Source organism: Hoplias malabaricus, chromosome 15 (genome assembly GCF_029633855.1).
Source record: "Hoplias malabaricus isolate fHopMal1 chromosome 15, fHopMal1.hap1, whole genome shotgun sequence".
In the NCBI taxonomy this organism is placed as follows: Eukaryota; Metazoa; Chordata; class Actinopteri; order Characiformes; family Erythrinidae; genus Hoplias; species Hoplias malabaricus.
Genome location: NC_089814.1, coordinates 19,544,233 through 19,566,025, shown reverse-complemented (window position 1 = coordinate 19,566,025; position 21,793 = coordinate 19,544,233). Strand labels below are relative to the sequence as shown.

General features: G+C 39.0%; 2 protein-coding genes across 8 annotated transcripts in view; both read left to right on the top strand.

The window, feature by feature from the left end:
- The first annotated feature begins 1,178 nt into the window (after positions 1-1,178).
- Positions 1,179-8,956, top strand: zgc:171740 (uncharacterized protein LOC795694 homolog). Its single transcript, XM_066645413.1, has 7 exons — positions 1,179-1,663; positions 2,284-2,297; positions 3,491-3,666; positions 4,881-5,288; positions 6,311-6,521; positions 7,662-7,909; positions 8,865-8,956. The coding sequence occupies exons 1-6, from the start codon at positions 1,626-1,628 to the stop codon at positions 7,850-7,852; spliced, it is 1,038 nt and encodes a 345-aa protein (XP_066501510.1). The 5' UTR covers positions 1,179-1,625; the 3' UTR covers positions 7,853-7,909; positions 8,865-8,956.
- A 250-nt stretch (positions 8,957-9,206) lies between these two features.
- The window catches only part of dixdc1b (DIX domain containing 1b), a 31,227-nt gene continuing 18,640 nt past the window's right edge, over positions 9,207-21,793 (top strand). Inside the window, exons 1-5 of one of the 7 annotated variants that reach the window (XM_066645409.1) lie at positions 9,207-9,340; positions 12,916-12,954; positions 19,275-19,404; positions 20,645-20,770; positions 20,897-21,149. In XM_066645409.1, the coding sequence (XP_066501506.1) occupies positions 12,925-12,954; positions 19,275-19,404; positions 20,645-20,770; positions 20,897-21,149 (539 nt within the window). In that variant the 5' untranslated portion in view covers positions 9,207-9,340; positions 12,916-12,924. Of the gene's footprint in view, positions 9,341-9,939; positions 10,028-10,572; positions 10,804-10,940; positions 11,131-11,534; positions 11,554-12,915; positions 12,955-15,025; positions 15,254-19,274; positions 19,405-20,644; positions 20,771-20,896; positions 21,150-21,793 lie in introns of those variants that run through there. The other 6 variants (XM_066645406.1, XM_066645411.1, XM_066645410.1 and 3 more) reach the window with 6 other exon arrangements.

The following is a 21,793-nucleotide window of genomic DNA, read 5'->3' as shown; positions in this document are numbered from 1 at the left end:
TGTGAAAATAGGTCTGTTTGGCAAGTAAAAATTCCACACATCTACACATTCCACACAGCCAGTCATCTTCAAACATCAGCTGCTAACTTTGGGAGAGGCTGCATGTTTATGGTATGTAGGAACTATATGTAAATACACCCAAAGGCACTAGCACCAGAGACCATATACTACACAACACTTTAGTGGTAGACAGCCCCCTCTGCTGGCATTTTAAATATATATATAAAATGCATATATATATATATATATATATATATGCACACACATACATATAAGAGCATTATAATCTGCTTTAAATCTAGTGTATTTTATCTTTGCTGAGATTGTGGACAAGTATTGTTGGTCTTAATTTGTCTCAGGAATTATTGAGGCATGTGAACAGCTGCTTAAGAAACTGCATGACGTTGGTGCATGTTTAGGAAAAATATTGAATAAGACCTTGATAAGATTTGCAGAAATTGATACACATTAATTTGTCTATTCTGTTTCAATGAAGCCAGAAGCAGCACACAGCAGCAGCAGCATGGTTGTCTCTAGTGCACTCTTCTCAGTGCAACAAAACCACCATATCAGTGTTACTGCAGTGGTAAGAATTGTCAGTTAAGTTATACCCATGCTGTGGGGACCAGGAAAGGGTGGAAAGGGTGAAACAGTATATGCAAAATAACAGCTGGACTGGTCTATAATAGCAGAACTAAATAGTGGACCTGTACGGTAAGTGGAGATGATAAAATGGACAAGGAGTTTTAAATGTTTTGGCTGATTATTATTAACTCAGCTTTTTTTTTTTTTGGTAATGTTTTTTTGATATGGCTGGTAATGTTTAAGTTTATGTTTTTTAAACTTTGGCCAATTTACTCTGAGCCCAACTAGATTTGAGACATTATGCCACCATGTTGTTTATATTATAAACCATATTGGTGTATTCTGCCCATGTTTCCACCTGGTGCTCCTGTTTCCTCCCACAATCCCATAACACACGTTAGGTAGATTGGTGTCCACAAGTGATAGTGTGTGGTGTCCTGTGATAGACTGTGATAGACAAGTTTAACACTAATTTTTTTTTTTTCATTTAAATCATAGGTTTATTTTTACTTTTTTATTATTATTTTTATTTATTTTTAATTTTTTTTAAACTAGATTTACTTTTGAGATTGGCTTCTCATTCTGAGTCTTCCCTTCTTTAGTCTTGGGTTCTTCTTTTGAGTCTTGCTCTCATTTTGAGTCTTGAGTCAGTCTAGACTTCCACTTTTACATGGGTTCTACGTTTGAGTCTGAGGGAGTTTTTATTTTTGTCATTGTGGCCTTGGAGTTCCTCTCTTGGGGCAAGGACCAGGATTTCTGTAAAACTACTTTGTGACATCGCCAATTGTAAATAAATAAATAATTTTTAAAAAACCTATACAAAAATCATACATTGAACTGAAGTGAATTGCTGTAAGACATGGCTCCAGCAGGTGGCGCTGTGCTGGGGTTCCGAGACCGAGCATCCAATTGCACAGATGCAGAAGAAAGACGGAGAAAGCGAGAAAACCCGTCCGGTGTCGCGGGACTGAGGGAGAGCGCCTCTACTCTCTCAGCTTCTCTGTCTGAGGTTTACACCAGCATCTTCTCTCAGACACAGCATGGCCGTCTTCGAGGGGAACCTATTCCGCTCGTCTGGGTGAGCCCCTCTTACACTATCAGAGTAATTTAGTTACAGTACAGAGCACGCTCCCCGGCGGCACTGCCGCACGAGCGTTAACCGTTAACGGATAACGGCAGCGGCCTCAACGGTCACACACAGACTCCGCTAACGCCTCTTACACGAACCACAGCCAGTCTATGCTCGTGTTCTCCGTGTACCGTTAATTATTTGTAGCTGTATTTATGGACTGTCAGTTAGCATAATCCCATCGTTATTTCTAATGGTGGTGGTTTGCTAGCACAGCTGAAAATACACCATCCAGATGTGCCTTATTATAAACCAGAAACTCTTTCACAAACCTTGTAATCACAGTGCTGTTTTCTCATGTTTTGACTATTCCGCTCTTTCGTTTAGAATAATACAAGAATATGGATGATATGGCTTGTTATAACAATTAATGCCATAGTAACGGACCAAGTTCTCAAAAGCCTTTTAAAGGTTTACAAACCCTATCAAATCTGGATGTTATTTTTGATGCTAGCTACATTTTCAAATATGTATTTACAGTAGAGGTTAAATTATATTTTATAAACCCCTTCTTGTGAAAATCAAATTTTAACTTGTCCATGATTTTGTTATTATTTTTTTTTTAATAGAAGACGTACCATGGGTGAGCTTTTTCAACTGCAGTGTCCTAAAGATGGTCTCAAATGGAAAGATTAAGACAGCCAGGATTTCTTACATCATAAACCTAAGGAACCAATGGCATCAATTTGCTGGGCTTACAAGCTGCAGGCGAGCAGTGACAGGGTGGTTGGAGACAGGCCTAGCCTAGATCCATTCTGAATGAAGGTGAAGGTGTAGAGTTACACCTAATCCAATTTAAAGATGTTAAACTTAATTACATACATTTTCTTGGAAAAAAAATTCTAAAATAGCTTTTTTGATGAACAGAGGAGAGTTTATAGGAAAAAAAAACACAGGGAATTGCCTTCACACCCCACCTTTGTGCATGGTTCCATTACTCATTTCAACATGCTATACATTTTACCATAAATTATTATAGTAAGAAATATTACTTTTGGTTTAGGCGTCAATTAATCAAGGATATAAAAATGTGTCCCTCAAAATTCACTCGAACTGTTATATGTCCGAAAATTTCTATAAGATTTCACAGGTTTTTAATTAGATGAGAATTTGCACAATTCAATTTCTTTTTGCAGTACTGGCTGATAACATTATTAATTAACAAAATAAAGGTAGTCGTAATAATATCTAATATGTTTTAATTAGCATAGATTTTATTTAAATAATTATTTTTTGTACTATCTAGTTCTCTGCTAACCAGCCCAAATCCAGCCTTATTACTTCAGTTCCACAAAACAAAATAAACCCTTTTAACATATACTTCCTGAGATGGGTTAGTACATCTTTGCCTGTTTTCTTAGATTCCATGTTGCTAATTCTGTGCTAAATAACTGTTACTGTGACCTGTTACTTTCAGTGTTATGTATTTATTTTATTTGTTTATCGTTACGCAATGCTTATATAGCACCTTTCTAGATACCCAAGGACGCTTTACAATCAACACTGCTCAGAAAGCCGTTCCATTCAACACTCAGTCCACACACACATATGGGCAAGAAGCGGCAGCCTAATGCGCACAGCGTACTCTCAACCAGGAACAACCGTCCACCTGGAGGACTGCATTGGTCACTAAGGTTTAACCCAGGATAGAGCACCAAATAAAGAGAACATGGAAACTCCACCCAGATTATTATGGCCAAATGGCACATTATGATAGCTATTTGAATTAGAATGCAGCAGTCTACATATGATGTGTTTTTATATATATATGAACAGGAAGAGGTGTGAGAGCCCCCTGTTGTAGCTGGCCCTGTGTGGACACGACCGCCACCGTGGAAGAAAACAGCAGCTCATGGCGGCAGGCCTACACAAACTCGGGCTTCAGCCCATCTCCATCATCACCCGAACACTTGTGCAAGGCCTGCGGAGGCCAGTGTGACACAGCCAGGAGGGTAAGCTCTGTGCATACGGTGTCTTTAATTGATCATTCATTGTGGCATTTATTTTGAATGTGGATAAGCAGAGGGAGCCACTGCATTGCAGGTATCCTTAGAGAAGTTCTAGATATTGACCAAGATTATAGCTCTCTTGCTGAAAATTTGGCATAGAAAGGGCAGTGTTGGCGTTTGTGTGACAATGGTCAGCACTTAAAAAATATATCCAGACAGTCCTAATTGTCCTAATTAGTAAATCTGGTTAAGTTGCTAGCACAATTTCACAAACGGCTTTTATTATCTACAGAGTAAACATTGTTAATTCACCTGGGACATTTGGAAGCAGCCACACATGGATCTATTCATCAGCCTGAGCAGTATAAATCCCCAAAGCCTTGGGATGTAAAGCTTCTCTGGAGTGGTAGAGCTCTATTTTGACGAGTTGGAAAGATCCACTGTCAAATCTTTATAACTTTGCTTTAACAGATATTATAAATCTATACTACAGTAAAAGTAAAACAGTCTACAAACTTTTGGACATGCAGTGTATAAGCCAGATGTTAATGGATAATAGACAGTTAATAGATAGATGTTAAAAGAAAGCACAGGTCATGTTTCCCATGCTCAAAGAATTGTTCTATTTCTAAATGTGTTCTAAGTGTAAAGTTCTTTATAGTTAAAGGTACGTTTCCATTGTAATGATTGTTACAATATTGCTGTCAGAGGCAGAATTTGCAAATTATGAAAGTGTTTATGTTTTGAGTTCAGATCAAAGGTCTTTGTGTATTGTAGCATGCTCTTTAGTGGCAGATTTGGTACCATTTTGACACAAGACAGCTATTGATAAATTTCTCACAGTGTCTGAAATGTTGATCCAAAATCCCACAGCGTGACTCTGCTTCAACACACAACTAAAAGAAACTAGTCAGCTGCAAAAGTTATTTTTTTAGCATTGAGGGCTTTATTTCCAAGAAACATTATTGATCAGCGTGACCATAAGCACATGTGAGGTTACAGTCTGTCATAGAATTTGGTCAAGGTTTCCATTGCTGCATCTCATGCGGTGTGGTAGGCAGTATAAGTTTTACAGCAGTGACACTGTACACTGTCGTGTGATGTCGAGCAGAGTTTTTTCTAATTTGATTGCTTTTTATCTGACTGTACCATACCTCATATTACTGGCACAAACCTCATCAAATTTGCAAGACCACTGAAACTCTTTCCCTCTTTAGAATGTTTGTGTGGACTGCAGGAAGCATTTCTGTGGGCACTGCTGGGTGTGGCCGGAGCTCCAGCTGTGCAGCACTTGCCAGCGCTTTCACGGCATACAGTTTGAACGAAGCGAGCTGATGCGACTGAAGGTGAAGGAGCTGCGCGACTATCTGCACCTGCACGAGATCCCTACGCAAACGTGCCGTGAGAAGGAGGAACTGGTGGAGCTGGTGCTGGGTCAGCATCCCCCCGGCAGCAGTAGCAGCAGCAGCAACTCTGACCCCCACCCAGCAGCACTGGACCCTCCACAGCCCCCAACACCTCCCTCTCAATCTGCCGAGGAGTCTGAGGAGCTCACAGAAGAGGAGGAGGAGGAGGAGGAGGGTGAAGAGGAGGATGAAGAGGAAGAGGATGATGATGAAGATGAGGTAGGGTTTTGCACTCTATATACAATATATAAATAAAATATAGACAAACGTCTTAAGTACACAGTTAAATAAAAAAACATGACTTAAGTCACAAATGAACTCAAGCATTAGGTCTGGATATTTTCTGGATTTGTCCTTTCACACATGTAGAGTTTTTCAGTGTTAGACACATTCTCAAAGCTGGAAATAAGACATGGGGTGGTATTTACACCAGTTTTGATGGGACCAAGGATACAGCGTCAGTAGTTAGTGTTCTGGGGTTGCTCGGTTTGGGGATGAATTCATTGCAGATCTAGAGATAAACAAATAGAGCCATTTTCCCCTGATTACAGCAGGTTCTGAAATATGTGTGTACATGATAACAAGTTCTGAGCCATGTTGCCGAGCTTTTGAAAAATGAGAAGAGCTGAGATAATTAGCCCACGCTCCTGAAGACACGTTGATCACATACACAGCATTTGCCTCTTTTTATTTACTTATATTTCCCTGTTTATTTTCCCAATCAAAAATTGGATAACAAGTCATTTACCATTTTATATTTTCCTCTTTCCCCAGTGAAACAATGCAAAGACCCTTCCGGTTTATTTGTCTTCTACCCAACACTTCATCAAGAAAAATATAAAATGCTGTAAATGACCTCGTCTAGTTCCACTGTGTGGCTCTGGACTCTAAGCCAAAACAAAACAAATCTGGCAAAATGACTGGAATATATAATGGTGAACTTTCTTCATTCACAGTCTCAGGCAGAGCACACATGCTCTCAGAGAACAAGACCCAAATTTTATTGCCTGTGAATGTTGGCTTTAACTATGAGAAATCATCTGGAATCACTAGAATCATCTTCTCAAAATGTGGTCCCTCTTGTTTAATCACGCCCTCACAGAGACAATTATTAAACATTCCTCAACTTGTGTGGTGAAAGTTTCTATTTAAATAGAAGTAGTGGTTTCATTATTCATATCTTTGGTATAGACGTGTTATAATGTTTATGATGTGACAAGCCGTGTGTGTGTGTGACACAGTCCACAGACAGTGAAGAGACGCTGGTGCACAGCCGCAGGGCCTCTCTGTCAGATCTGAGCAGCGTGCAGGACATCGAGGGCCTCAGTGTGCGGCAATTGAAGGAAATCCTGGCCCGAAATTTTGTGAACTATAAGGGCTGCTGTGAGAAGTGGGAGCTGATGGAGAGGGTCACACGACTCTTTAATGACCAGAAAGACCTCCACAACCTGGGTGAGACACATCTGTAGTATCTGCGTCATACCTCATGATTCATCACACCTTGTTTCTTATTCATTTAGCATGGCCTACAGTGTTACTTGAGTCATTTCATTTTACTGCCCTGACTGCTTAGTAGACAATTAGACTAATATTTTACTGATCTTTCCCCAAGTTTCAAATGCTAAAAAGGAAACAGGTACAGGTATGTATTGTATGTCACATCTTTTATAAACATTTCCACACTGCCGAAACACTGAATATATGCAGACAACTGAATATGAACTTGTACAAACAAGTTTTGTAACATATAACTGTAATTAAAAATTCAAACATTTTCCTGCTCTTTTGTTATTTTATGGTAACTGTGGCATAATATTTAAAAGGACAATTGTCATATGTGTTAAATCAAAATAAACTAATTATTAAATAGTTTGAAAATGGTAAGGAAGAGCGCCCACTCCAGGGTGTATTCCCGCCTTGCACCCAATGATTCCAGGTAGGCTCTGGACCCACCGCGACCCTGAACTGGATAAGCGCTTACAGATAATGAATGAATGAATGATAAGCAAGAGCAATATAATCATCACTGCATATCTTATACGCACCATTTTGTTGTTTTTGGGTATAACACTGTATCCAAAAGTACTAGTGAATTTTGGTTTAGAAGAAATAAAGATGGTGATTTGATATTTGGGATTACGAACATAATATATAATAGATTTAGTTCACAGATGGCAATTGTCATTTTTAATACTATGCAACTTAAAATTACAGAAGAGCAGGAGAATGCCTGGATGTTCAATTACAATTATATGTTACATGAATACGCTTTAAATTTTATTTATACACCTAATATATATATTGTATACTATTGAATACGCACTCACAGAGCAAACATTTACATGTACATTTTCACTTCATTTTTCATTTTCTTACATAATTTGTAAATGGCAGTGGTCCTAAAAGACTGAAAATGCCTGTAGCCTAAATAATGCCACAATTTTATGATGGACAGAAATATAGAAAAGGTATAAAAGTGTATATACAGATTTTAAACCCTTTTTTAATTACTGCCATTCAAAATTTAGATTAGTGTTATTTAGTATCTTTCTAAGTTATATAGTGAAAATGTGTCTTCCTGTCTCCCTGTAGGTGTAGCAGAGCCAGCAGAGCCCAGTGGTCAGGAGGAAAACCTCTGTAAGATCTGCATGGACTCACCCATTGACTGTGTGCTGCTGGAGTGTGGTCACATGGTCACTTGCAGCAAGTGTGGCAAGCGCATGAATGAATGTCCCATCTGCAGACAGTATGTGGTGCGGGCAGTCCACGTCTTCAGATCCTGATGAAGAGCCAAGAAGACCGCACACAATGCTCCACCTGTCGTCCCCTGAGAAGTCCCAGTGTGTTATGACGGCTCTGTTTGTTTTGATTGCACACTTTTTTTTTTTGTTCCTTCAAATAGATTTTACTGATGTTGTAGTTGATTTTGTTGGCTTGTTTATTCCAGAAATGTTCTAATCCGCTTTCGAGACCGAGGATGTGTATGAGTCAATAGGTTGAGTGTTTGTTTTTTTCTCATGGCTGTAAGCTGTGTGGTGGCTTGTTGTTGTTGGACAATAACACGTTGAGTACAGGGTAAGGGTATTGGTTCCATGTGCATATGTATAATTTCTGTAATACTATGTATGATACACTGTGGTTTACCAGTCACTAAGCAATGGCATGACTACAGCTACACAAAGGAATTTTGCAATAGATGAAAAGCTAGTCTGTAGTGTTTATGTGCATTTCTGTGAACAGGTGCTATTTTAGGCTTCTGTGCATTCCCAAATCAAATCACATTAGCCTTATCTCTTCTGCGCCATCTTTTCCTCCTCTACATCCACAGAAAGAGCTGCGTGGTGCTTAGATGTGGACACAAAATGGAAAAAGTAGGATAGCCAAACTCATAAGAGTCTGGCATGAGTGAGTGAGTTGGTGTCTTTATCGCTTTCACGATGCTCCTTATGCACTGCTGATGGTTTCTGGATCGTTCCATGGTCTTCCCTCAAACTGCTCAGCTGTAACACTAGCCTTGTCTGTGTTAGCTACAAGGTGCTCTTATTACTGCCCACATATCCATTTAGTGCTCTAGAGTGGAGTGCTTTTTAACTTGGTAGGCAACTTGGACACATCAAACCAATGCAGTGTGTTCTAGGTCTCTCCTAGAGTCAAACATGTTTATAGATACAACTGTAAATAATGTGTTTTAGGTGAACTACAGATATCTTTTTCATTTTTCGTTCATAGATGGCTCATGACCACAGACAATGCAACCTCATTATATTAGGATTTGTTTTGTTTGTTTGTTTCCAGATTGTGAATGTATTTTATGGATGCTATGGGTTTGGAATGCTCTACTTTTGGGCCAGATGACGTTTATCTGCAAGCCACGGTCTGCCAGAAACGAATGTAGTTAATGTTCCTAATGGCATATCTTCTTCCGCTGTTGGATTTAGAGACATATCCTTCACATGTGGCAATACTGAATGGAGCTTTACTGAACATATTACAGTACAGCATTTTATTTGGCTAAGTACACATTTTGATTACTTAATTTCTTCAATTCACTTAGTTACTCTGGCCTGTTTTAAAGGGATTTTTCTGCAAACATTTTAATTCTTGTAGTTTTCTGCTTATCCTAGATATAATCAGTAAGCCGAGGAAAACGTATCTGACGGCAAAATCCTTTCTCCTTCAACTACTGTAAATTAGAGTCTATATACATCTGTGGTACGCAAGAACATGAGGGAAGTCAAAATGTCTTTGCTGATCGACAACGTCAGGAATAGGTAGAGTATTGTGTAAATTTATTTTTTTGACCAACATTGTGCATTAACATAGAACAGGTTTTGACTCTTTAAATGACTTTTTTTTCCTTCTGCATATAAAAAGTCTTCAATTAACAGTATGTTAGTGTTTAATGAGTAAATGTGAAATGACATGGCAAGGTTAACTTTTGTGCATTATCGATAATCATGAACTTAACTAGTGATGAAAATAAAGTATGTGCAAAATAAAAGCCCTTTAGTTCTTTCGCCTAAATGAAATAGATGCCCACAAAATATGTCTGTGCCAATTCCTCTCTGAGTCTTCGGTAGTTTGTGTCGCTGTCTGAAGACCTAACCGTGATAACTAATGTGAATCTAATTATAAACCTAATTGTGATGTGAAATACCAAAACAGCTGTTCATGCAAAGTAAAATGTTGTAGTCTGTGCGAAATCACAAAACTATGATATTGTATTTGGACAGATTTGTATTCAGAGTCTTAGAAAAGCTATATCTCTGTGGAATGCTATGATTCAAATCCGTAGACAAGAAAAAAAAACTGTTTTAGTAATGCATTATACTGGGCGTGTATCCTCAGATAATCCCATATGATTATATAAGCATATACTATTAAACCATGAGTAAAAGCGCTGCATGCATTTGCTGAAAAGGATATGTGGTATACTGAAAAGCACTTGGGACTGCTGGGTATGATTATGTTGAATTTTGATTTAAATTATACATTTGTTTGTCTTTGTGTTTTTGTCCTAAAAAAACAAGCAAACAAAAAACCCTGTGAATTTGTTCCATTATCTTGACAGTAATCTCAAATCGACTGACACCGAGTCAGCTGGTTGTCTTGGATGTGTTGTTATACATTTACCATATAACTTGCATGTGAAATTGACAGTGCTGTCTTGAATTGACAATAGCGGTTAGCCGATTGTGCTAAATGCTGAAATTATTCTAATAACAACAAAGCTTCTGGGGTTTATAATTATGGAAAAAGTATATATTTTTAAGATTTTGTTACTATAAACCGTTGTTCTTGTGCGAATGTTTGGTTTGACAGTTTTGTATCAATAAACTGACTATAATTACTGGTTTGTGAATGTGCTGTGGCTGTAGCGACCAGCAGAGGGAGACAAACGCTGCACCGTTTCACTATGTCATAATCATGAATGGTACTACAAAGGGGGTAAGGGTGTCAACTGAGATTCAGCCAACGTTTCAGGCTCTATCTCTAATGGCTACTTACTCTAAGAAGCGCAGTGTATCACCGTTCAATAAATTAAGACCGCGTTGTACAGTTAACCTTAAAATATCAAACCTTTTTTATATTTAGCCATGTACTGTATTTTTAATGTGTATTATTAGTTACATTAATTTGCTTTATTGTGTGGCTAAGTATGGAGTAAGGAGCCGTTTGTGATTTAATCAAAGCCTCTGTTGTGAATTACAAAGCTCAACTCGTACTTTCTCAAGTAAGTTAGGTGCCTCCGTATACTATCACTGCAGTAGGGTTTGGTGCGATTTAATGCAGTATCTTTATTAATAAACTGTTGTGGAAATGTGTATAAAGGTGCTTATACGAAGAAAATTCAGTCGGCTGCACCCCCGGGTATTGTTTCGGGTTACCGTAGTAACGGGAGCACTGAAGCCCGAGTGAGGCTCGGAGATTCGCTTTGGGGAAAATGCATTCTGTCGCTGTTCGAACGGGAAAAGTCGATTAACACTCGTTCACAGCATTTTCCAGACAGTGAATTAACACCGTGAGTAAGAATTTGTTGATAACTACGGCTACAGAGAAGGTTGGTTAACAAAAAAACCTCCAAACAACTAACAAAACCTATTTGTGTTTGTAGTTAATTGCTAGCTTTGCTAAGCAGCTTCTGTTAACTATCACTAATGTTGGTCAGGTTAACTACAAGATAGTGGTGTGAGAATTGATAATAGATTTAACCATAGCAAGATTTACTTTCACTGGTGTCTCAGTGCTGCCTTAGACGCAGTTGAAACATCGGTTTATAATTTTAGCGTCACATGGCACCTGTTAACATTCAAAAGCAAGACAAAAAATGAGTGATGAATGCAGCCGTAGAAGATTGTACTGATAAACTGTTGCTCATGTAGTGATAATGGTACTGGAGACACAACGTTGAAGTTAACGGCGATTCTCTTACTATTCCCTTAAAACAGCGTGAGAGAAAAGAACAGACGACACAGGAGACATGGTATATCTCATCATAAGCACAACATGAAACTTTATTTAGATTTTCTAAAAATTGAAATCCAGGCTTGTATTAACCCCTAAAAACGTATCTCGGTTCATCAAAATGACATTTAAATGTATTTTCAAAATTTAAAAATCCCACAGTTCCTCCCCACCTCTGTCTCCACCCTCTCCTCCTGCAGCTGGACAGCCGTAGCCCGCAAGTTAATGGAATGTAAAAAAAAAAAAAGGTTAAAATGGATGACACTTTTAAAACTCGATTTACACTGGAAAACCTTTAAGCAGTAGGATATGTAAAAATGGTTAGCTTTTGTCTTTTTTTCAACTTCATTGCGGTCCAAGGGAAACTAGAGGGAGAATCTACAGACAAAAGTAACGGGACACCTACACATTTGGCTTCACCTACAGGAGTTTTTAGGATAAGAATTTACCCGTTAATCTCCAAAAGCATATGAGAAGTCAGACACTGATGTTGAACAAGAGGGCCTGGCTAACTCTTTCTGTTACCATTCATCCCAAAGGCACTCGATGGGTTTGAGGTCAGGGCTCTGTGAAGGTCAGGTTCTTCACTTAAAATGAACAAAATGCAGTCAGGTGGGTAACGTTGCCCTGGCATTCACCAAACCCCGACTTGTCCACCTGACTGCCATTTAGAGAAGGGAGATTATTCACTCCACACAACACATATCCATTACTACAGAGTCCATTGTCAGCTTGCTTTCTACCATTCCATCCCATGCTTTCCATCAGGCTTGCAAGGCTTACATGCAGCTGCTCTGAAATCCATGCAATGATGCTTCCAGCAAAAAGTTGTTGTACTGAAATTAGTGTCAGAAGAGGTTTGGCACTTTGCAGTTATTGAGTCAGCAGAGTGTTGGCAACTTTGATGCACTCTGTGCTTGAGCAGCGTGACCCTGCACTGTAACTTTACATGGTCTGTCACTTTGTGGCTGAGTTTCTGTGGTTCCTAAACACTATAACTTTTCAGTAATTCCACTCAGAGTTGGTTTTGGAATATTTGGAACTGACTTGGTGCAAAGGTGGCATCCTATTACAGGTTCATGCTTAAATTCAGTGAGCTTTTCGAATGACCCATTTTTTCACAAACATTTGTAACGGTAGCCTGCATGGCTAGGACTGAGTGAAACGCATTAATTCAATTATTAGAAAGTGTGTCTCAGAATTTTTGTTCATGTAGCGGAAACCTATTTGAATAGTTTGTCAGCTTATTCTAAATGTCATTGAGTGTATATCATAAAACCTATAAATGAATAAAGTAAATGTAAAATGTAAATAGTAAACAAACGTGTTTAAGGCTCATGCACAAATAAGAGCATTTCTAATTTGCATACGTACTTTGCAGGTCAGTGAGATGCCTCGTTCCTCAACTGTGGAGAAATCGGTAAGTGACATTAAATGCTCTTGATTGGTCTTTTCAAGACGCTACATATCTCACTAAACAAGCCTTTTTTCCTTGACAGCTCTTGATTAAAGGGGAATTACACCTCTTTTTCAAAATGTCTGCATAATGCAGTCAATAACATTGGATCAAATTTATACAGAGTAGTTTGACAGTAAATATATTTTCTCAGATTTCATAATAGTACAGTTGTAGCACACCTGAAAAAAAAGTAACTTTAGGTACTAATTTGCCTTATTATTCACTCAATGTGCCTTATATACCCTCCTTGCCATTGGTCACAAATGACTTGCCCTCAAATATTAAAAGTAATTCTTATTATTATGTAAGATTTTCCAATACATTTGAGCTTGGAAATGTAGGGGCAAAGTAAATAATTACTGAAATTCCTAAACATTAATTGATGTTACTGTTTTGCCTTGTATTTCCCTGCATGCTATGGAGAGAATTATACAGTGAACTTATTCCATGTATTACCATTTGAGTTTCAGCCAGTTTTATGTAATCCCAACATTTAACATTTTATTATTCTAAATATTTGGATGCAAGTCCTTTCCCTGAAATCTGGAAATCCTGGATATCTGCAAATTTAACTTGGAGTCAATAGAGTTTTAGCTAGGTTTGGACAAAACCTGATCATTCAGAACAAAAAATGCTCAAAATGATCTTGGCACAGTGTGTAGATTAAAGCCATGAACAGCTTAGGTGAGAGCCAGCGCTTTGACAGGGTTATGAATTATTGTTGCTTTTAATAAATACACACCACAAAAATGAGTAAACCCAGTGCTTTTAATAGTGCAGGTCTGATTTCTTACTGCTTTTGATTTAGGTCAAAAATGCATTATACGGTGTAGTCATGTCTAAAGGCTGAATCAGGAAGTTCTGAAACTGACAGGAAGGATGTGGTCTGGTGGAGCTGTACACAATGCAATCATGCACAAAACTGCTTAGTTTTATTGATTCTTACTGTTATGTACGCTTACCAAACACACTGACAATTTTGTTACCTTTTATACGGTTTCCTAACCTTGTTCCTGGAGGCTTTTTGCCTTGCACACTTTAGTTTTCCTGCATTTATTCACCTTCTGCTTCTGCAGAGGTTCTTTGATGTACCTAAGCACCATCCAAATGCTAGAATTAGTCATCCAACATCAGTTCCTAATGATTTTCTGTGGTGTTTGAGCATTTAAAGTTTTTGCAGAGGAAAATATGCAGTGCAAACTGCCTTTTAATAATCCATTTCATTTTATTAAGTTTTAAAGTACAGAATTTGCTATCTGGGTATAGATATATCCAATATGATATATCCTTAATATTTCTAAATGGATGTAACTTTCCTGTAATCAGTGCTGAGGACAAGAATGTTCCTTTCTATTCAGCTGCCCCTCAGATTTGTATTCCCATTGAAAAACCAAGAACACATATGAAATTGTAGTGTTTGTAGTACAGGTTTGCTATATGCATTTAGATTCAGTAAGTTGTGCTACATTTTTTTTTATCTCAACTTTCTGTGACCAATTATAAGCATTTTGAGATTCTTCCATTAGTATGAGTTTTATAAGTCATATTAACAGCCATATTATTTTTGTAAATATTATGAACAAATGAAGTTAAAAGCTTGTAGAGGAAACGCTTTAACCCAGGTAAAACTGAAATGAAAATTTATTTCTCAACCCAAATACAGCACAGAGAAAGCACAGTCATATTGATCAGTATTAGAGGCCTGGGTTGACCCAGTACAGTTTTCCGCTTGGTCTTAGTGCCGTCTCCTCTGTTCGGACAGGTATCTGAAGTTATAGAAAACATTACAGTGTACTCTTTCACAAAGTGGGGACATAAACAGCCATTTCAGAAAGTGACATGGATGTGCCTTTAGTGTATATTCTGTCTGTGTACTTCATACAGACTGTTTATGTATGATATAATACAGCACGAGTTTAATCCCGCTAGTGAAAGCGGGGCCGTAGCCATAGCGACCGCGGAGTGGCCGCGTGTGGAGCATGCGCAGTGCAATAGCACTAACCCAGTCCAGCTCGTATCCTGTTTCCTAACGCGAGCCTAGAGGTGGCTGCAGCGGCACATATGGCCATCGCTCGGCCTCGGGGCTTTACTCTGTAGGTCCTTTGTTTGCTGAGTTTGCACCAATCCGCGTTTCAAACGGCGCCGGTGAAGAGAGGCGAGCCTTTACCGTGCTTGCCTCCATGAGAAGGCAGAGAGAAGAATGATCGCATCCTTATCCAGAGGAAATGTGCTGGACGTGCTGCAGGAGGGCTTCAATGAGGTAACACGACCACTGAGGTCCAACCAGAACTTTGCTCCTTTAGCTGCTGTGTTCGCATTGGGTTTCTTCTCTTCCTTCTTTTTAAACATTGTTCTGAAATACGACTGAGTAAAAGTTACCCCTGTGGACAGAGCGGCTGTTTATTGGAGCAGAAATATGTCTCGCCACTGCAAGTTATCATACGAATGTAATGAGCTAGCAGACATGTCAGGATGAAGTGGTACTGCGGTGCTTTCGGCAGCTGCTAATGTTGTGTTAAAAGTCTTCGGTCCTCGCTAAATTGTCGTCTTTCGACTGTCAGATAAGTGCCAATAACCTCAGCAACATTAAGAAGGCTCTAAAGAGCCAGCCACTGTGTCCTTTATTCACCACTACTGACCAGGGAATTGGCTACAGTATAAAACTGTTGCTTGTTCACTGATAAAGGATTAGGGATTACTCTGCACCAGTAATTACAGCATTGTGCAGCAGTAAGAGGTCACCATCCATGAAGTTATGGAATTGTTTATATCTTGATGTGAGGAAAATATCAAAGTGAATGCACAGAGGACTTAATGAATAGCTCATATCAAATGTAGTAAATCTAAAGAATAGTTTTTCATAACTCAAAGTTCAGTTTCTTTCTTTGCTGAGCTTGCACTGGTAGGAACTGTATGTTTGCCTGCTACACTATAATCTGGTTGCATTTTCGGCTTCACACAATCCAAATAACCCTAAACACATTCAGTGGTGTTGATGTCTCAGCCCTGGGGTGGTCTGACAATATCAGTAGCTTGTTAGATTTTCCAGTTTGCTTCTATTTTGACAGCTGCACGTCCTTTCAAACCCATAGTGGTGAGCATTTTCCTCACAGTATACGGGGGACTGAGGACTGATTTTTCTGATTTGAAACCAGAGTTTAATTTGTTTATGCTTTTCCATTTTTCCAGGTGGAATATCTTATCAGACATTTTTAGAAATGTCTCCTTAAAGGCTTGGGGGGGGGAAATGGTGGCTGCTGCACAGAACTGCAGATTAGTAAAAGTCCATGGTCATGCTAACAAATACATAAAACTAATACAGGCACTACTGAAAATAAAGCTGACACATTGTTTATTATAAAAGGGGTTTGAGGGGTTTGTTGTTAAGAACAACATAAATCAGCATTCTTCAGCATTACCTCATTAACACAGAGTATGTGGTTCTGTTAAGCTGTTACATGTTCTCCACAGCCTTATCTAGTCTCTCAGTTTAACACCTGTTAGACTGTGTAACCTCTAGCAGCTGCTTCTGCATTTAACCGTGAAGCATTTAAGCACACTGCTGTCCCTACTTCATTTGGCATTTGTTATGATTCCCAGCTGTTGTGGGGTCTATATCTTTCTGTTAGATGAAGAAGTACTGCAGTGATGTATTTAGTCTCTCTGTGTTCAAGCCACTTGTGTATTATTTCGCCTGGTTGCACTGAGCTAGCGCAGCATTCCAGCCATACAGCATGGTCAGCAGCTAACACAGCCTCACTGCTGAATGCTTCCTGTGTTAGGCATCCTATCTTGGGAAGGAGGCCATTCTGGACCACTTTGAGCTTCTAGCAAAATTGATATGCTTCAGACAGGGCTTCCATTGTCCTAGGCAGTGCACTGTATGCCAAATATGTACACTGTTTTAGGGGCTGATTCACTTTGCTGAGTGGCCACAAAAATATCCTTTCTTGTTTGCATGGAACACCCCAAAGGAGGAAAAGATTGTGCCGTACTGGCTCTTTTTCAGCTTGGGGTGGTTTCTTATTTACCAAAGTGCTACAGAGTCAGTCACAGTTTCAGTCTCTCTTCAGTTAGGTCATTTATTTTGAACGTTGTTAGTGTTCAGATGAGTGTCTAGAAAGTACTGTTTCTAACATTGAAACTGCCCTAATTTTGAATAATATTTGAAGTTGTAAGGTTTTATATATTTAACCAGAGATACAAATCATGGGATCTTTCATAGACTGCAAACCACTTATTACAATCATTCTTTATCAGCTGACATTAGCAGAGGAAGATTGAAGAGTGTTATATGAATACAATGTTTTAATGTTACAACCACTGTGTTAAAAAACCCTAAAGTAGCCTTACCCTGCTTTAATATTTGGTGTGTTGAAACCAAAGGTATTAAAATTTTAAAACGGATGGTCCCGAAATCTGTAGAGTTTATAGTCATAAAGTTTTATTGTCTGTGAAGATTCTCACCCCACAAATTCAACCCAGTCATTCAAGAATTATAAATTCTTCCATAAAGAGCTATACAAGTCATCTGGTGATAATTGCAGTATTTTTCAAGTTAAGAAGGTTTTGTTTAACATTATATAACGTATATTCAGTATTGTAGTAATTTTACAATAACAAATAAAAAATTAAACATGGTCATATTTTCCTAGCACCGTTTTGTTTATGGTTTATTTCAGGAGCTTATTATAATTGTGTTTATTGCCAAGCTTTGGCTTATTAAAGAGGTATTAAGAGCACAGACATTGAGCTGTGGAGCAGTGGATCCTCTCTAAAATGATGGATCATTTAGCCATGATAACATCTGAGCATAAATGTCAAAGATAATCTTTCTCAGCATGAAAAATATTTCTGGAGCTGAAAGGGATTGACTGTCAGTGTAATATTAACCAAGGTATTTTCTGGAGAGGAGAATATGCTGCTCAGACTTGTTTGAGGTTTACCCCAGCTCAATATTCTTCAGTAAAACTTTTGGGCAAAAAAACTTTAGTTCACTGTATAATTTTGCCAGGAGGCACAACTTTGCAGCAGTCTTTACTGGGGTGCAGCATCCCTGAATTCTCTGTGCGTCTCTACATGTACTGGCTGTAGGGAAATAGAAACTAAGCCTTGGTGTTTGTGCCGAGGCAGAAAAAAGTGCAAGTCAGACAAATCCAGACTGTTGAACCCGGGCATTACAGACTGGCCAAATGAATGGCAAGGGATTTACACTGTCAAAGGATGTGAGTCTTGAGCCCAGTGCAATAAAGCTTGTTTGACAATTTGTATTTCCACAGACTTCATGTCGGGGACACTGAGTGTACCCTTTAATATTCACCATGTCTGCCTGAGTGAACAGGCTTCCTTGAAGGTTCTTAATTTGAATTCATATTATTTCTACATGTGCTGGGCTGATTTGGGGCAGGCTTCGGACCCACCGCGACCATGAACTGGATAAACGGTTACAACGAATGAATGAATAATAATAATAATAATAATAATACATTTTTATTTGAAAGCGCCTTTCAAGTGACCCAAGGACACTGTACAATAGATAATAAAAATAAAGAATAAAAAAAATAAATAAATAAAAATGAAAAAAAAAAAAAAAAAAATTGTGCTTTGCTGGACCTTATTGGGTTACATAATATGATGAAGAAAATATTTTGTACACAATTCAGTGAGTTTAGAGTATGCTGATAAAGAAATGCAGAGGACCATTAAAAAACTTAGAGTTAAACTGTGTACCTGCAGCTGAGAATGCTTTTTATGGGCATGTAAAGAAATTTTGTTAGTATTTATGTCTGAAGCTGAGGATTTAATGATGCTTTTAACTGCTCTCAATGCTGAATGTGAAATTATTATTATTCATTCAATCATTCGTTGTCTGTAAGCTCTTATCCAGTTCAGGGACACGGTGGGGCCGGAGTCTTCCCGGAATCACTGGGTGCAAAAGCAGGAACACACCCTGGAGGGGGCGCCAGTCCTTCGCAGGGCGACATATACTTACACATTCTCTCACACACTTACACTTTTGAGGCACAAATCCAACTACCAACATGTGTTTTTGGAGGGTGGGAGGAAACTGGAGCGCCTGAAGGAAACCCACGCGGACACAGGGAGAACACACCGAGCTCCTCACAGTCAGTAAGCGGGGAGCGGAGCTCGTATCCACAACCTCCAGGTCCCTGGAGCTGTGTGGCTGCGACACCACCTGCTGCGCCACTGTGCTATTATTATTATTATGGTATTTAATTATATATGGATGTTGTTATAAATATTCACTATTGTATTTACAGCAACAGCTGGTGGCATATGTTTCCTGGGTCAATGCTCAGCTGAAGAAAAAGCCGGGTGTGGACCCTGTGAGTGACCTCCGGCAGGACCTTAGAGATGGCGTGGTGCTGGCCCACCTCATTGAGATAGTGGGTAAGGGAACATAGTGACCAAACATTGCCATCATGCTTGTATCAAGCTTTACTCTTGATTTGTTTTTATTTTGGGTACAATTACAGTGATGTACAAATGTAAGAGACCACAGTTCATTAATTTAGAAAAGTTGGGGAATTTGTAAAAAAAAAATAATAATAATAAAATAAAAACAGATTGATTGTGTTTTGTAAATATAAAGAAATTTTAAATTGATACATGAAATGCACTCTAAAGAATTTGGGACAGGGAAAATAGGAGTGAAAAGTTCATAGAAAATTCATGTGACATTGTTTTTAACTGCACTACATTGCCAAAAGCGTTTGCTCGTATGCCTTCCCACGCATATGAATTTGAGTGACACCACTCAATTTTTGACCACTTCCAACAGCGCTTTTGTGAGGTCAGAACCTGATGTTGGACAAGAAGGCCTGGCTCGCAGTCACTATTCTAATTCATCCCACAGGTGTTCTGTTGGGTTGAGGCCGGTCGAGTTCTTCAACACCAAACCCATTCATCCACGTCTTTATGGACCTTGCTTTGCGCACTGGTGCACAGTCACTTTACACTTGGCACAACGTGGTTAGACAAGTATTGTTCTCCTGGCAACTGCAAAACCCAGAATCGTTCATTGGATCGACAGTTGGGGAAGCATGATTCATTACTCCCAAGAACATTCCACTGCTCTAGATTTCAGTGATGGTCTTTTACACAACTGCATCAGATGCTTTGCATTGCACTTGCTGATGTAAGGCCTGAATGCAGCTGCTCGGCCATGGAAACCCATTCCTTTAGCCCAAGAATTGTGCATAGAGAGCTTAATCTGAAGGCCACATGAAGTTTGGAGTTCTGTAGCGATTGACACTGCAGAATGTTGGCGACCTCTGCCATTTGCTGATATACATTTGATATACATTTGATTGAAATGATCATGTATTAATAATTTAATTTTAAACCTGCCTCTTTAGGAATACATCTCTTACATCTCTTGTACAGTTCCAATTTCAACTTAATGTGCCTTGCTCTATTATTTATTTATTGTAGATTAGGCATCACAGATTACTGTTAGAGCTCTGCAGAAAGGGTATTTTACAGGAAGTGTTGGAGATAACAGCTATAGAATAATGTATATTAAACCTGTAATATTTGTGGAAGTGTAAAATATATTTACAGTCTCAAAATGTTTTTGCCATTTGTTTTCTTTTTTAACCTACTACACAACGTTATTTTTGTTTTTTAGCTGGTGAGCTGCTAGAAGGCATTCATTACTCACCGAGGGACAATCAGGAGAAGAAAGAAAATGTGGAGAAAGTCTTGCAGTTTGTATCATCCAAGCGTATTCGCATGCCCCAGACCTCTGCCAGAGGTAAGTTACTCAGCAGGTGCCAATTAGATTATCTTCTCCAGACACTCACTTAATCCTGTTCCTGAGTATATCCATTCTCTCTCTCTCTCTCTCTCTTTTTCTCTTGCCTTCTCTCTTGCTTCACAGACATTGTAGAAGGAAATCTGAAATCTGCCATGAGGCTCATCTTGGCCCTCGCAGCACATTTTAAGCCATCTGCTTCAGCCAGTCACAGAATAGGTGCTGGTGTGGGTCGGAATTCAGCAGGGTCTTTGGCCAATCACAGGCCTCATTCCACTATGGCCATGGCTCAGAACGCAGCAGCCGCTCTGGCAGCAGCTCGGCATGATGCCTCTCGCTCGGGCCGTAGTGTCCTCCAACTCAGACAAGACTGGCACAGGTCAGCCTCACTTAGATTCATCTCTCTGTCTCTTAGTTTTTCACATATCAACATAAACCTACAGATACATAAATATAACAATAATTTAAAACAATCAGCTGCAAACAAACAAGTAATATTTTTGTCATGATTACTCATAGGACAATTAACCATTAGCTTTGTAAATGTAAAAATAAATTTGTCATTGTTTAAAATGTCTGCATTTAACCCATCTGTGGCAATGGACGTACTCAGACACACAAATGAACTAGGGGCAGTGAACACACACACACACACACACACACACACACAAAACGGCGGACAGTGATCCCCTGCACCCAGGGAGGCGTAAGGTGTTAAGTGGCTTGTTCAAGGGCACCTCAGTCGAGGCTTTAGGGCAGTGGACAGTGCTTTTGCTTTGACTTCCCCAGCCCACTATTTTCCTGAGGGTCATGGGGATAGAACTAGAGACCTTTCAGTCTCAAGCCCACTTCTCTAACCATTGGCCTCATGATGCATCATAATTTGAAAAACTTTTTAAATATGACTGAAAGTAATTGGATTAGTTCAGCATTGTCTGATTCAGTCAAGGGCTTAGCAAATTGATGAAAAGTCTCATAGAGTCTTGAAGAGTCATGAAGATGGAGAATGTTTATTCTCTGCAT

Excerpts from the sequence above, each read along its gene's own strand:
- zgc:171740 (XM_066645413.1), top strand. The coding sequence starts at position 1,626 with ATGGCCGTCTTCGAGGGGAACCTATTCCGCTCGTCTGG. Across the intron at positions 5,289-6,310 it reads AGGATGATGATGAAGATGAG|TCCACAGACAGTGAAGAGAC; the intron begins GTAGGGTTTTGC and ends TGTGTGACACAG. Across the intron at positions 6,522-7,661 it reads GAAAGACCTCCACAACCTGG|GTGTAGCAGAGCCAGCAGAG; the intron begins GTGAGACACATC and ends GTCTCCCTGTAG.